The sequence below is a fragment of the Loxodonta africana genome, chromosome 11 (genome assembly GCF_030014295.1).
Source record: "Loxodonta africana isolate mLoxAfr1 chromosome 11, mLoxAfr1.hap2, whole genome shotgun sequence".
Lineage (NCBI taxonomy): Eukaryota > Metazoa > Chordata > Mammalia > Proboscidea > Elephantidae > Loxodonta > Loxodonta africana.
Genome location: NC_087352.1, coordinates 24,526,496 through 24,539,459, shown reverse-complemented (window position 1 = coordinate 24,539,459; position 12,964 = coordinate 24,526,496). Strand labels below are relative to the sequence as shown.

Below are 12,964 nucleotides of genomic sequence, written 5' to 3'. Positions count from 1 at the left end.
CGGACGGTCTGAGGTCAGCCCGCCCCGCCCACCTGAGTCCAGCTCCGCCCACCCATGGCTGAGGAAGCCGAAACTCAGGGACGGGGCGACCAATAGGAAGGCGCAGGGCCGACTTCACGCGGTCCTAGTGCCCCCATCTCTCTGCCCTTCGGGTGTCTCCAGGCGCCACCTGGCGTCCTTCGCTACAAGTAGATGTGGAGTGCGGTGGGGAGTGCCTGGGGGAGATGTGGGGATTTTAGGGTACGTTTCTTTTTTTCCATTGAGTTGAGTTGGGTCATCATTGAGGAGTGTGGAGTCCATCTCTCTACCCTCAGCACATGCACCCTTGTCGCCTCGCCCCAGCTACACCCCTCACCTGTGCCCCCATGGACCCTCCAAGTTGGAAAGGGGTGGCCTGGGCTCCTGGTGGTGGCGGTAGTGATGCTGATTCCAGGTATGCCTGCAGCGGCGGTCCCCTTGGCCACGTCTCCTCTAGAAGGTGTGTCCCACGTCCAGGAAAGTTCATAATTGTTCTTGTCACCTTGGGAGAGATGGGGATGAGGGCTGAGTCTTCAACTTTCCCTTGAGTTTGACCCTTCTACTCCCATTGGGCTGCAGCCCCAGCTCAGGCTTCCTCCTCTTTCACTGACCCCTCATCCCATCCTCCTCCCTGACCTCTCACTGCCTTGGAGATCCAGTTGAAATGCTCCTGGCTACCGGTAACAGAAACTGTGACAAAACTAGCTTAAAAATAAGGACATCTATTATTTCAATTCCCTGAGGCACTCATCTTTACTCATTTTTTTTTTTTTCCCAGAAAGAAGAAACGTAATATCTTAAGGTGATATGTTGATATGACAGCTAAGGGTATGATGCTAGAAGCAAGATTGTGAGATGCATAGAGAAGGTTGTGGTTGTTGTTGTTAGGTGCCGACGAGTCGATTTCAACTCAAGGCAGCCCCATGTGACAGAGTAGAACTTCCCCATAGGGTTTTCTAGGCTGTAATCTTTACAGTTAGCAGCTGAGTGCTTAACTGTTGCACCACCAAGTCTCCTTCATAATGTCTTTATGAATTAACTGCTTGAAACACTTCTATAATATTATGGGATAAGCTTTTTTTGTTTAGGATAAACGTTTTTTGTTTTTGACTGGATACTCTTGGATAATCTCCAATGACATTTTATATTAAAAATATGCGTTTAATATTTATCATTTTATATAAAAAATATATATATAATACATCATTTTATATGGGGCTTCCAACTAAGACAAACTAGGAAGAAAGGTCTGGTGATCTGCTTACAAAAATTAGCCATGGATCACAACAGAATATTGTCTAACATAGCACTGGAAGATGAGATTCCTAGGTTGGAAGGCACTCAAAATACATAGTGGCCGCAACAATGGATTTCAGCATGCCAACAATCATGAAGATGGTGGGAGGACCAGACAACATTCTCTTATCCATAAGATTGCCGTGAGTTGGAGCTGACTTGATGGCAACTAGCAACAACAAAAATATTATATATTGTAATATTAATAGGGTAACTATTAAATCCTACCTGATGGTCATTCTCATTAGGAATTTTAAGAACCATTATCAGCGAATCACTAAGGATTTCTTTCCAAAATGCTGTTTTAAGAGGACACCATAAAGAACACAAATGGAAACTGATTTCCTATGATAAATTGTCAGCCCACCAATTGTGGGCATGCTTCTTTTGGTCTGTGTGACGCTGAGACGTGTGCTAAGATATTGCCACGTGTTTTCGGCACAATTAGTGTTTGATGATTAGATTTTTTTTCATTAAAATATAGTTTTTTAAAAAAGGAAGCATTCCAAGCACAGTTAATGGCTTTTGTTAATATGCTCTATTAACTAACTAGTTAATGTGCTCTAACCACATCCCTTGCCTTCTTCAGAGTCAACCATGTCTTTATACACCATATTGTCTTAACACGCTTTTGTTCTCTATAATTAGTTAAATACTCTGGTATATACCATATATATTGTATGTGCATGTCTTTCTGCAGCTTTCTGGTTTTCATCCAACCTCATGTTTCTGGGGCTATATGGTTGCCTAGCTTCTGGTCCTTCCTAGCTGGGTGAGCACGTAACTTAATTTCTGCATGACTTAGTTTGCTCATCTGTAAAATGGGTATCATTACAACTACTTCATGGGGTTTCAGGGCTTGGCGTGTGATAAGCTATTATTTGGATGAATACATGTAACTGTTGTTCCTTCATTTTAACCCCTGTCTATAATTCCATTGTGTGAATATAGAGCCATTGATTTATCTATGCTCTGTTGATGGACGTTTAGATTGCTTTTGAAATTTTGCTGTTACAAATACCGCTGTGGTGGACTCCTTGAACCTGTGCCCTCAGGCTCACAGTGACAATTTCTCAACATCTAATTGTGGAAGGAGTCCTGGTGGCACAAAGGCTAAGCGTTCGGCTGCTAGGTTCGAACTAACTAGGTGCTCCGTGGAAGAAAGATGTGGCAGTCTGCTTCTATAAAGATTACAGCCTTGGAAATGCTATGGGCAGTTCTACTCTGTCCTATGGGGTCATTATGAATTAGAATCGACTCCATGGCAACAGGTTTGGTTGTTTTTTGTTTTTTATTGTACAATTGCTATGTGGATGGCATTTGTATCTCCCCAAACACGTTGCCTTCGAGTCAATTCCGACTTACAGTGACCCCATAGGACAAAGTAGAACCACCCCATAGGGTTTCCAAAGAGTGGCTGGTGGATTTGAACTGCCGATCTTTAGGTTAGCAGCTGAGATCTTAATCACTACACCACCAGGGCTTCTGTATCTCCCTAGACCTTGTCAAATTGCTCTTTTAAGTGAGTAGCACCAATTCTTACTTCTGCCTTTGTTTTACAGCACCTAAGGGCTGTAACTATGTTTGTAATGCTGTTAAACATTTTCATTTTTGCCCATCTCAAGGGAGGGAGTAATGGGGGAGCTGCTGTTCCCTATGCCTGGAATGCTCCATTGATGCCTTCCAGGCTCCACATCTCAGAGTAAAAGCTAAAGTCTTAACAATGGACCACAGATCTCATCTCCTGCCTTTATCTCCATCAACCACTCCACTCCAGCCCCACTGACTCCATGGCTGCTTCTCAGCTCAGCTGGGTACACTTCTACTTCAGGGCCTTTGCACACTGCTTTCCTTCTACCTGGAACACTCTTCAACCATATTTTGCATGGCTTTCTCCCTCACCTTCTTGAGGTCTTCACTTAAATGTTCCCTTCTTAGTAAGGAGTCTCTTGACCATCCTATTTTAAATTGCAACCTTCAGCTCCCTATCCCTTGCTCTGTTCATCACTGCTATGTCCCCCAGTCGTTAGTACACAGTGCCTAGCACACAGTAGGCATTTGTCACATGGATTAATATCTGTGTCTCCAAAATCCATTCTCTAGGAAACCTCAAGAAATGCTGTTTTTGGTCTCTATTCACCTGGAGCAACAGAGGAAGAAGGAGAGTCAGGAATAGGAGGAGGAAATGGAGTGTGAGGCTAATTGCCTCCGTGAACAACTGCTTCCTTTGCCGTGAGACAAGAAGAACTAGATGGTGCCCAACTACCGTTACCGAATGTTTTGATCAAAGATTCTATAGAAGAATCCTGATCAAAAGGGAGAAAATGCAGAATAGAATTTCCAATTCCCATGGAATCCAGACTGTTTGGAGCCATGGAGGCTGGATGAATTCCTGAAACTATTGCCCTAAGATAATATTTAAACCTTAGACCAAAAATATCCCCTGAAGTCTTCTTTTTATTTTTTTCCTAAGTTTTACTCATTTTGTTGTTGTCTTTGAGACTGTACACAGCAAAACATCCTTCAATTCAATAGTTTCCACATGTATAATTTAGTAACATTGACTACATTCTTCAAGTTATGTAACCATTCTTACCCTCCTTTTCTGAGTTATTCCTCCTCCACTAACATAAACTCAGTGCCCCCTAAGGTTCCTGTCTAGTCTTTCAAGTTGCTGTTGTCAATTTGATCTTGTATAGTTAGATCTTAAAAGAGCATAATGTTCAAGGCAGACATTTTTTACTAGTTAAGCTAAACTATTGTTTGGTTTAAAGAAGGCTTCAGGGGATATTTTTGGTTTAAGGTTTAAAGATTATCTCAGGGCAGTAGTTTCAGGGGTTCATCCAGCCTCCATGGCTCCAGAAAGTCTAGAGTCCCTGAGAATTTGACATTCTGTTCTACATTTCCCACCTTTTGATTAGGATTCTTCTAGAGAATCTTGGATCCAATTGTCCAGTAATGGTAACCAGGCACTATCCAGTTCTTCTAATTTCATAGCAAAGGAGGTAGTTGCTCATAGAGGCAATTAGCCACACATTCCATTTCCTCCTCCTATTCCTGACTCTCCTTCTTCCTCTGTTGCTGCAGGTGAATAGAGACCAATTATTGTGCCTTGGATGGCCACTCACAAGCTTTTAAGACCACAGGCATTACACAATGAACTAGGAGGTAGAACAGAAGTACTAAACAAATTATTAGGCCAATTAACTGGGATGGCCCATGAAACCATGACCCTAAATCTCCAAACCAAGGAACCAAATCCCATGAGGTGTTGGTTGTTACATAAGCAGCCTCAGCAGCTTTTTTTTTTTTGGTCATTGCTGTATGTACACCCCAAAGTCTTCTTAAAATCAAACAGTAGTTTAGCTTAACTAGTACGGAGTGTCTGCCTTGCACATTATCCCCTTTTAAGATCTATCTATATGGGATCAAATTGACAACAGCAACTCAAAAGATTAGATAGGACCCTTAGGGGGCAGTGATTTATGTTAATGTGGGAGGAACTCATAGAAGGAGGGTGAGAATGGTTGCACAGGTAGAAGAATGTAATCAGTGTCACTGAATTGTACATGTAGAAACTGTTGAATTGAAATATGTTTTGCTGTGTATATTCTCAACAACAAAAATAAATAAAAAATATATTTTTAAAATGATATTTTAATGGATTGGAAAATCCAAATCCCAACTCCATAAACTTCCAGCTTCATCACCTGTACACTCTCCCTAAATTTACACCGTGGTCATTCATTCATTTAGCAAACATGTCAAAAGTCTCTAATGAGTCCCAGTCACTGTTCTAGACACCTGGGGCACAAGACCTGTGGTAGGCTGAATAATGCCCCTCCCTTCCAAAGACGTCCATGCACAAATTCCCAGAACCTATGAACATGTTACTTTACATGGCAAAAGGGACCCTGCAAAGGTGGCTAAGGGTATGGATCTTGAGATGGGGACAGTATTCTGACTTATCTGGGGAGCCTGATCTAATCACGCAAGTCCTTAAAAATCAAAGAATCTTTCCCAGCTGCAGTGAAAGGGAAAGATACGAGGATGGAAGAAGGGCCAGAGAGATGCAACATTGCTGGCTTTGCAGATGGAGGAAAGGGCCACAAGCCAAGGAATGCGAGTGGTCTCTAAAAGCTGAAAAAGGCAAAGAAAAGCGTTCTCCTTAGAATCTTCAGAAGGAATGCAGCCCTGCCGACACCTTGATTTTAGCTCAGTGAGATCTATATCAAACTTGTGACCTACAGAACTATAAGAGAATGAATTTGTGTTGTTTTAAGCCCCTGTTGTTGTTAGGTGTCCAGTCAGTTCAAACTCAGAGCAACCGATGTGACAGAGTAAAACTGCCCCACAGGGTTTTCTCAGCTGTAATCTTTACAGAAGCAGACTGCCACATCTTTCCCCCACGGAGTGGCTGGGTGGGTTCAAACCGCCAGCCTTTCAGTTGTAAGCCAACTGCTTAACCATTGCACCACCAGGGCATCTTTAAAGCCACTAGCGAAAAAGTTAATGCACTCATCTGATAACTGAAAAGTTGGAAGTTCGATCCACCCCGAGGCTTCTCAGAAGAAAGGCCTGGTGATCTAAAAATCACTTCCAAAAAACTCAGCCACTGAAAAAGCCTGTGGAGCACAGTTCTACTCTGACACACATGGGGTCGCAATGAGTTGGAATCAACTTGGCAGCAGCTGATACTGGTACTAGTAAAGTCACTGTTTGTGGTAGTTTGTTGTGGCAGCAACAGAAAACTAATACAAATCCTTTATAGAGCTAAAAGTCTAGCAGAAGAGATTGGCAACACCCTAGACCAGCAATGCAAATTTCCCCCTTCTTGGCCTTTGCTCCTCTGAGAATTCCCTTCCAGCTCCTCCATGAAGCTTTCACAGATTGTTGATGTTGTTGTTAGGTGCCATTGAGTTGGCTCCAACTCATAGAAACCCCGTGTACAACAGAACGAAATGTTGCCCGGTCCTGTGCCATGCTTACAATAGTAGGTATGTTTAAGCCCATTGTTGTAGCCACTGTGTCAGTCCATCTCATTGAGAGTCTTCCTCTTTTTTGCTGACCTTCTACCTTACCAAGCATGATGTCCTTCTCCAGAGACTGGTCCCTCCTGATGTCCAAAGTGAATGAAATAAAGTGTTGCCATCCTCGCTTCTAAGGAGCACTCTGGCTGTACTTCTCCCAGACTGATTTATTTGTTCCTCTGGCAGTCCATGGTATATTCAGTATTCTTCATCAACACCATAATTGAAATGTATCAATTCTTCTTCAGTCCTCCTTTTTCATTGTCCAGCTTTCTCGTGCATATGAGGCAATTGAAAATACCATGGCTTGGGTCAGGCACCTTAGTCATCAAAGTGACATCTTTGCCTGATTGAACAGTGGTTAAATGCTCAGCTGCTAAATGAAATGTTGGTGGTTCTAACCCACTAGCTGTACTGCAGGAAAAGGATGTGAAAGTCCGCTTCGGTAAAGATTTACAGCCTTGGAAGCCCTTTGGGCAATTCTACTCTGTCCAACAGGGTCGTTGTGAGTCAGAATCGACTCAACGGCCTTCCCAGATTGTTCTACTATAATCACTCCTTTCTCTGGGATCTTGCAGCCTGTTTTTCATTTTCAGTAAATAACTCTAAAAACCAACATTTTGCGGTTTTAAACGACTTCACACACATTTTGCTCATTGGATTGAGACCTGAGGTCACCCAGCCTATTATAATCTCCGTGAAGTCACAACTGGAACCCAAAGAGTCTGGCTCCAGAACTCACACTTGCAACTATTTCAGTATCTATCTGAATGTGCAACATGTGTGTGAAATCATTTAAAATGGATTCCAGCTGTGGCTCCTGAGTGAAAGTTCAACTTCTCTGAGCCTCATTTTTTTCTTTGATCAAAAACATGAGTGTCACAAAAGGACAAATATGATCTCACCTATAATGAAATACCTGGAATAGGCAAATGCACACAGACCAAGTTTTTATTAGTGGTCCCTGTGGAAGCGCGGGGAGGCGCGGGAAAATTTATTTAGGAAGCAATGAGTTTCTGTTTATGGCGACAGCAAATTTGACAAAGGTCATTGGTGGTGGTTGCATGACATGGTTAATGTAATTGATGTCACTAGATTGTACACGTGAAAAACGTTGACTTGGCAAATGTTGTGTTGTATATAATTTTACAACAATTTTTTTAAAAAAAAGTGTTAAAAATAGGATGTATGTCAACGGTTGTTGGAAACGTGCACATAAAGGATTATCGTGATGCCGAGCACAGAGTAAATGAGCTCTCCATGACTCTTTTCCAGAACCCTGGAGCCCCATTACTTTTTTCAAAGGAAGAAACTGTGGCTCAAAGAGGTAAAGGCATTTGCTCAAGGTTACTTTGCTAATTAGAATCTGAATTCATGTCTATCTCTTCTCCCACTCTCTGCAACCCCACCCAACCAGGCGCCTTCCTCCAAGTCTTCCTAGTATTATGGTTGCACGTTTGATTTTCCTTAGATTTCTCTCGCACAGTTCGTAATTTTGCATTATTGGAGCTCAATTACTGCCTTCTCCACCCCTAGGAGGATGTTGAGGGTGAGGACCGGTGACCTTCAGCATAGCTGCCCATGCCCAGCCTATGGCTGTCTCTGCCACGAGGGGGCGCTATGGGATAGGGAGGTAGCTCTGGGTTGCAAAGAACAAACGCTCTGGAATCCTGGCTGTAAGTAGCTGGATGGCTTTGAACAAGGAGCATCACCTCTGGGAGCTCCAGGTTCCGATTCCGGAAACTGGGGGTGATAACCCGTAACTCGCAACCTGAGTTGCACCGCCAACACACACACAAGTCATACCACCTCCTGGGCCTGCTCTTTCATTTCCCTTCCCCCATAGCAAGGCGAGCTCCTGAGTGACAGGAGGAACCGACGTGTGCTTGGCTCAGCTTTTATAGTGGGCAAGGGCGAGGTAGCCAATTAGAGGAGCAGCTCGCCAGTAATGTCACAACGCTCGAGGGCTATTAACACCTACCCCTCCCACCCCTCCATTCTCTGCCTGGCTCCTCTCAGGTGTGACTGGCAGGCGCATGCGTACCCAATCCAATTGCATGTGTACTGAGTCCAAAAAAATGCGAGAAAAGGCACGTGGGGTGAAGTCCCCCTGAGGCAAGGAGGAGGAAGCAAAGACAGGTAGAGCGGCACAAGGCGACAGAGGCAGAAACCAGGACAGTCAGAGATGGTGAGCAGGGAGAGATAGAGAGTTTAACAAGCAGACAGTGAGAACAGAAATGGTGCCACTTGGAGTAGGAAGTGAGGCAGCCCCTGAGGGGGATACAAGTGGGAATACTGAAAGTGAGACGACGAAATAGAAACAGACCAATAAGAGAGGAAAAGAAACAAACAGTGAGAGAAATAAAAGTGAGAGGTAGTGACAAAGAGAGGAGAGAGCAAGTGAGAGAGACAAGAAAGAAAAATGGTGCCGGAAACAAACTTAAAGAGATAAATAGATTTTAAAAGCCTCCTAGAGCCAGTGAGAGGAAAAACAAGATGGCAGGAGAAATTGACTAGGGGAAAAAATAGAGTGAGAAATAGATGATGAGCATGAGAAATTGACAGCAAAAGGAGAAAGAGAGAGACAGGAAAAAAGATCAAGAAAAACTGGCTGAGAAATGGAGATGATAAGAGTGAAATTAACAACGAAAGAAATATGAGAAAGATGGTGAGAAAAACAAGACAGCAAGAGAAATTGTGGAAAAAATAGAGTGTGAAATAGAAATGAGTGTGAAAATTGATAATGAAAAAAAAGAAAGACACAGAGGGAAAAGGATAAAGAGAAATTGATCATGAAAAATAGAGAGAAGTAGAGATGATGAGAATGAAATTGATAATGAAAGAAAAAATTAAGGAAGATGGTGAGAAAAAGATAGCAAGAGAAATTGAAAAAAGTGGTAAAGATGATGAGTGTGAAAATTTGATAACGAAGGAAAAAAGAGAGCACAGAGGACTGGATAGTAAAAAGAGAGAAAGAAATGCACTGTGAAAAACAGAGTAAAAAATACAGATGATGGGCATGAAAAATTGATAATGAAAGTGAAAAAAGAGTGAGGGGGAAGTTTGAGCAACAGAGTTCAAGAAAGAGGAGTAGGGATGGGTGAAGGGAGACCCTACCTGTGATGCTGGGATAAAACAGAGGTGAGCTATGAGAATGGGCAGAGTTCCTTTCTTTGGGGAATGATGACATGGTGATAGAGTGGACCTCAGCTGTGGGGTATGGGAGGATTTCCACTGAGTTTCTGGATGTCAGCGACCCCAGCCAGGTGTATTACAGCCAATTTCCTGAGGGTCCCAGTAAGTTTCCATAGTGCCTACAGGCTCAGAATTTGCTGAGCCTGGTTCAGTCTCTTAGAGACCCAGGAGACCCTGTGATGATTTCCTCTTCTAGGCTCTGGAGGACAATGATATGCTCAAGCACATAAAGGGAATATTCTTACGGTCTCTGGAGCCAAGAAAAACCTGTACTGGGTCTCAGAGGCCTAGGCCAGTTCATTTAGAAGGGTCTTTCCAGAAGCCCTGCAGAGAGGTGGACAGAAGTTTATGAAGACCCCTCCACCACCATGGTCATGCTCCTCACCTGTGTCCGGAAGGTGTCTTGTTGCTGAGGAGGGGGCCCCAGGGCTCCTGGTGGTGCCCCAGGAGAGAGTTAGTCCAGGTGCCCGTGCAGCAGTGGTCCCCTTGGCCAGATCCTCTCCTGAGGTGGGGTCCCAGGTCCAGGGGGGATAATCTTCATCATCTGTGTAGCCTTGGGAGGAATTGGGAAAGAGGTGAGTCCCATCCTTGGTCTCAGAGGTCCTTGCCACTGCTCCTCCCTCCCTTTTTTGTGTCTTCTAGAGGGATTCTGGGTTCTCTCAACCCCCTCACGCCCAGTCCTTTAGATCCCACCATGATGTGGCCACCTGGCCTAACCACCACTCCTTGAGCCCATGACCTTCACCACCTCCCACTCCTGGTACCAGTGCAGGTGAGCCCCACGTCTTCCTCATGGTCACAGTTGTGCTTCCCCCATGCCCCAGCGGGGCAGTCGCTCAGCGATGCCTCGCTGCCCTTGCAGCCCATGTCATCCAACCAGATGGGCCCGGTCCCAGGGCCGTAGTGGGTTTTACCCACTCGGGGCCGGACTCTTCCACAGCCCAGTTCCCAGCAGGCCACAGCAGCATCCCGCAGATCCCAGTTGTCATCGCACACTGTCCCCCAGCGTCCAGCATGCCACACTTCCAGCCGGCCAGCACACCGGTTGGGTCCATCAGCCAGACGAACTCGGAAGGGGCCTGTCAGTAGAAGGCCCTCAAGTCAGGAGGAGTCAGCCTCTCCTCCGCCTTCACTCCCTACTTTCCTTTATGTTCTTGCCACTCTCACCTGATTCCCCAGTGGAGGTGCCAGTGGGGGAGGGGGAGGAGTCTTTGGATGACTCTGGAGATCCCTCTGCTAGGATCTCAGAGGATGGCTCCATGGAGGCCTGAGGGATCTGCTTGATAGTGGCCTCAGAGGTCATTTCTCGGTGGCCCTGAGTGGTCAGCGTGGCCAAGGTCTTAGAGGTCAGTTCTCGGGGGGCCTGAGGCATCAGTGTTGCCGTAGTATATGAGGTCGATCTGTGGGGGGCCTCAGTGGTCAGCCTCATGGTAAACTGAGAGGGTGATCTTCGAGAGGCCTCAGTGGTCTTGGTTGTAGTGGTTCGTGAGGTTAGTTCTAGGGGATTTTGCGTGCCCAATCCCCTAGAGTATTTAGTGGTTGGCATCACCGGAGGTTGAGTGGTTGGTCTTCTTGCATTTTTTGTCACCCACTTTTTAGTACTCTTGGGCATTTTCCCTGGGGCCTTAGTGGTTGTTTTCTCAGGAGCACTAGGGATCAGCCTTGCAGAGGGCTTGGTGGCCAGCTGCCCAGGGAGCCAGGCATCCCGATCTCCACCTAGGTCAGGGATCCAGCTCCAACTGAATGGATCTGAGATGGAGTCCAGGCCAGGGGTCCCTGGAAGATGTGGTGGGGGATGGGGAAGAAAGACAAAATGGCAGACACAGCGATGACAAGACCACCGTCCAGGCCCCTCCGTTCCTCTCATCTATTTTTCCAGTCAACCACCAAGTTCCCATTCATTGATTGATTTATCTATTCATTCATCACAAATATTTATTGAGACCTCCTATGTGCCAGGCATGGTGCTAGACCCTGGGGATACTGGAACAAGCCAAACTAGACACCGTCCCCTACTTTCTTGGCACTTACAATCTAGGCAGGACTGACCCCGTCCTTTGCTCCCTCATATTCAACCCTTCTGCTCCATCTCCTCAGCCTCTGCCTTGAGTTAAGGCCTCACTTCCAGTCCCTTCTGACTGGTTTCTGTACTTCCCTTTTCTCCCCATCGAGTTCTCACCAAACACCAGAGGGACCTTCCTAGTATCCAGGACCTGACAGGTCACTCCCTGGCTTAAAACCCTATGTGGAGTGACCATCTAAGATACAACTATTGGTCTCTACTCATCTAGAGCAAGAGGAAGAAGGAAACCAAAGACTCAAAGAAGAAGCTAGTCTACAGGACTAATAGTCTGCAGGTACCATGGCCTCGTTTACCCTGAGACCAGAAGAACTAGATGGTGCCTGGCTAGCACTACCAGCCATTCTGATCAGGGCCACAATAGATGGATCCTAATAGAATGGGAGAAAAATGTGAAACAGAGCCCCAAATTCTTAATTAAAAAAAAAAGACTTACTGGACTGGTTGAGATTGGAGGACTAATGAGACTATTACGCTGAGATAGTCTTTAAACCTTGAACCAAAACTAGCTCCTGAGGTCACTTTTTTAGCTAAATAGCAGATTGGCTTACAAAATAAAGAATTTCACCCATGAGTACTGTGCCCCTTTAAAAAAAAATCATCTATATGAGACCAAAAGGTCAATGATTACTATAAAACTCAGATGAGAATGTAAGAAGGAAGGGAAACTAGATTAATGAGAACGGAACAACCAGAACAGAAATAATGAGAATGTTCATGCATTGTGAAGGATGTAACCAATGTCACTGAATAGCTTGTGTAGAAATTGTTGAATGGGAACCTAAACTGCTGTGGATACCTTCACCAAAAACACAATAAAATATTATTTAAAAAATAAAAAAAACCTTTTGTGGTTCTCCGTCTAGGAGCCCTGGTGGCACAGTGGTTAAGTGCTCGGCTGCTAGCAAGAAGGTCAGCCTTTCGAACCAAAAAGCTGCTCCATGGGAGAAAGACGTGGCAGTCTGCTTCCATAAAGGTTACAGCCTTGGAAACCCTATGGAGCAGTTCTACTTTGTCCTATAGTGTCGTTAGGAGTTGGAATTGACTCTACAGCAACAGGCTTGTTTTGGATTTGGTGGTTCCTCATGGCCCTCAGCTTCAAGTAGAGCTGTTGACTCCATCCTTTGAGTCAACACTACTCATCTTACATCTTTTTGATGAGTGCATGTATGAAATAAAGGATTAACTCAGCAAGTCTGGATTGTCCAGACTCTGCACATTCCAAAGAATGGTTTGGCCATTGCCTTGTTCCTGGAACATAACTTCTAAACCCGTAGAATGTCCTGCTTGATAAGAGTATCTTTGTTTACCTGCGGCCTTGGACCATACCAGATAGTCTATGCTA

General features: G+C 44.8%; 1 protein-coding gene across 1 annotated transcript in view; it reads right to left on the bottom strand.

The window, feature by feature from the left end:
- SSC5D (scavenger receptor cysteine rich family member with 5 domains) overlaps positions 1-12,964 on the bottom strand; it is a 35,969-nt gene that overhangs the window by 5,066 nt on the left and 17,939 nt on the right. The window contains exons 9-12 of the mRNA XM_064294283.1: positions 10,707-11,315; positions 10,304-10,618; positions 9,925-10,092; positions 356-520 (exon numbers count right to left, since the gene is read on the bottom strand). Coding sequence (XP_064150353.1) covers positions 356-520; positions 9,925-10,092; positions 10,304-10,618; positions 10,707-11,315 — 1,257 coding nt within the window. The remainder of the gene's footprint in view (positions 1-355; positions 521-9,924; positions 10,093-10,303; positions 10,619-10,706; positions 11,316-12,964) is intronic.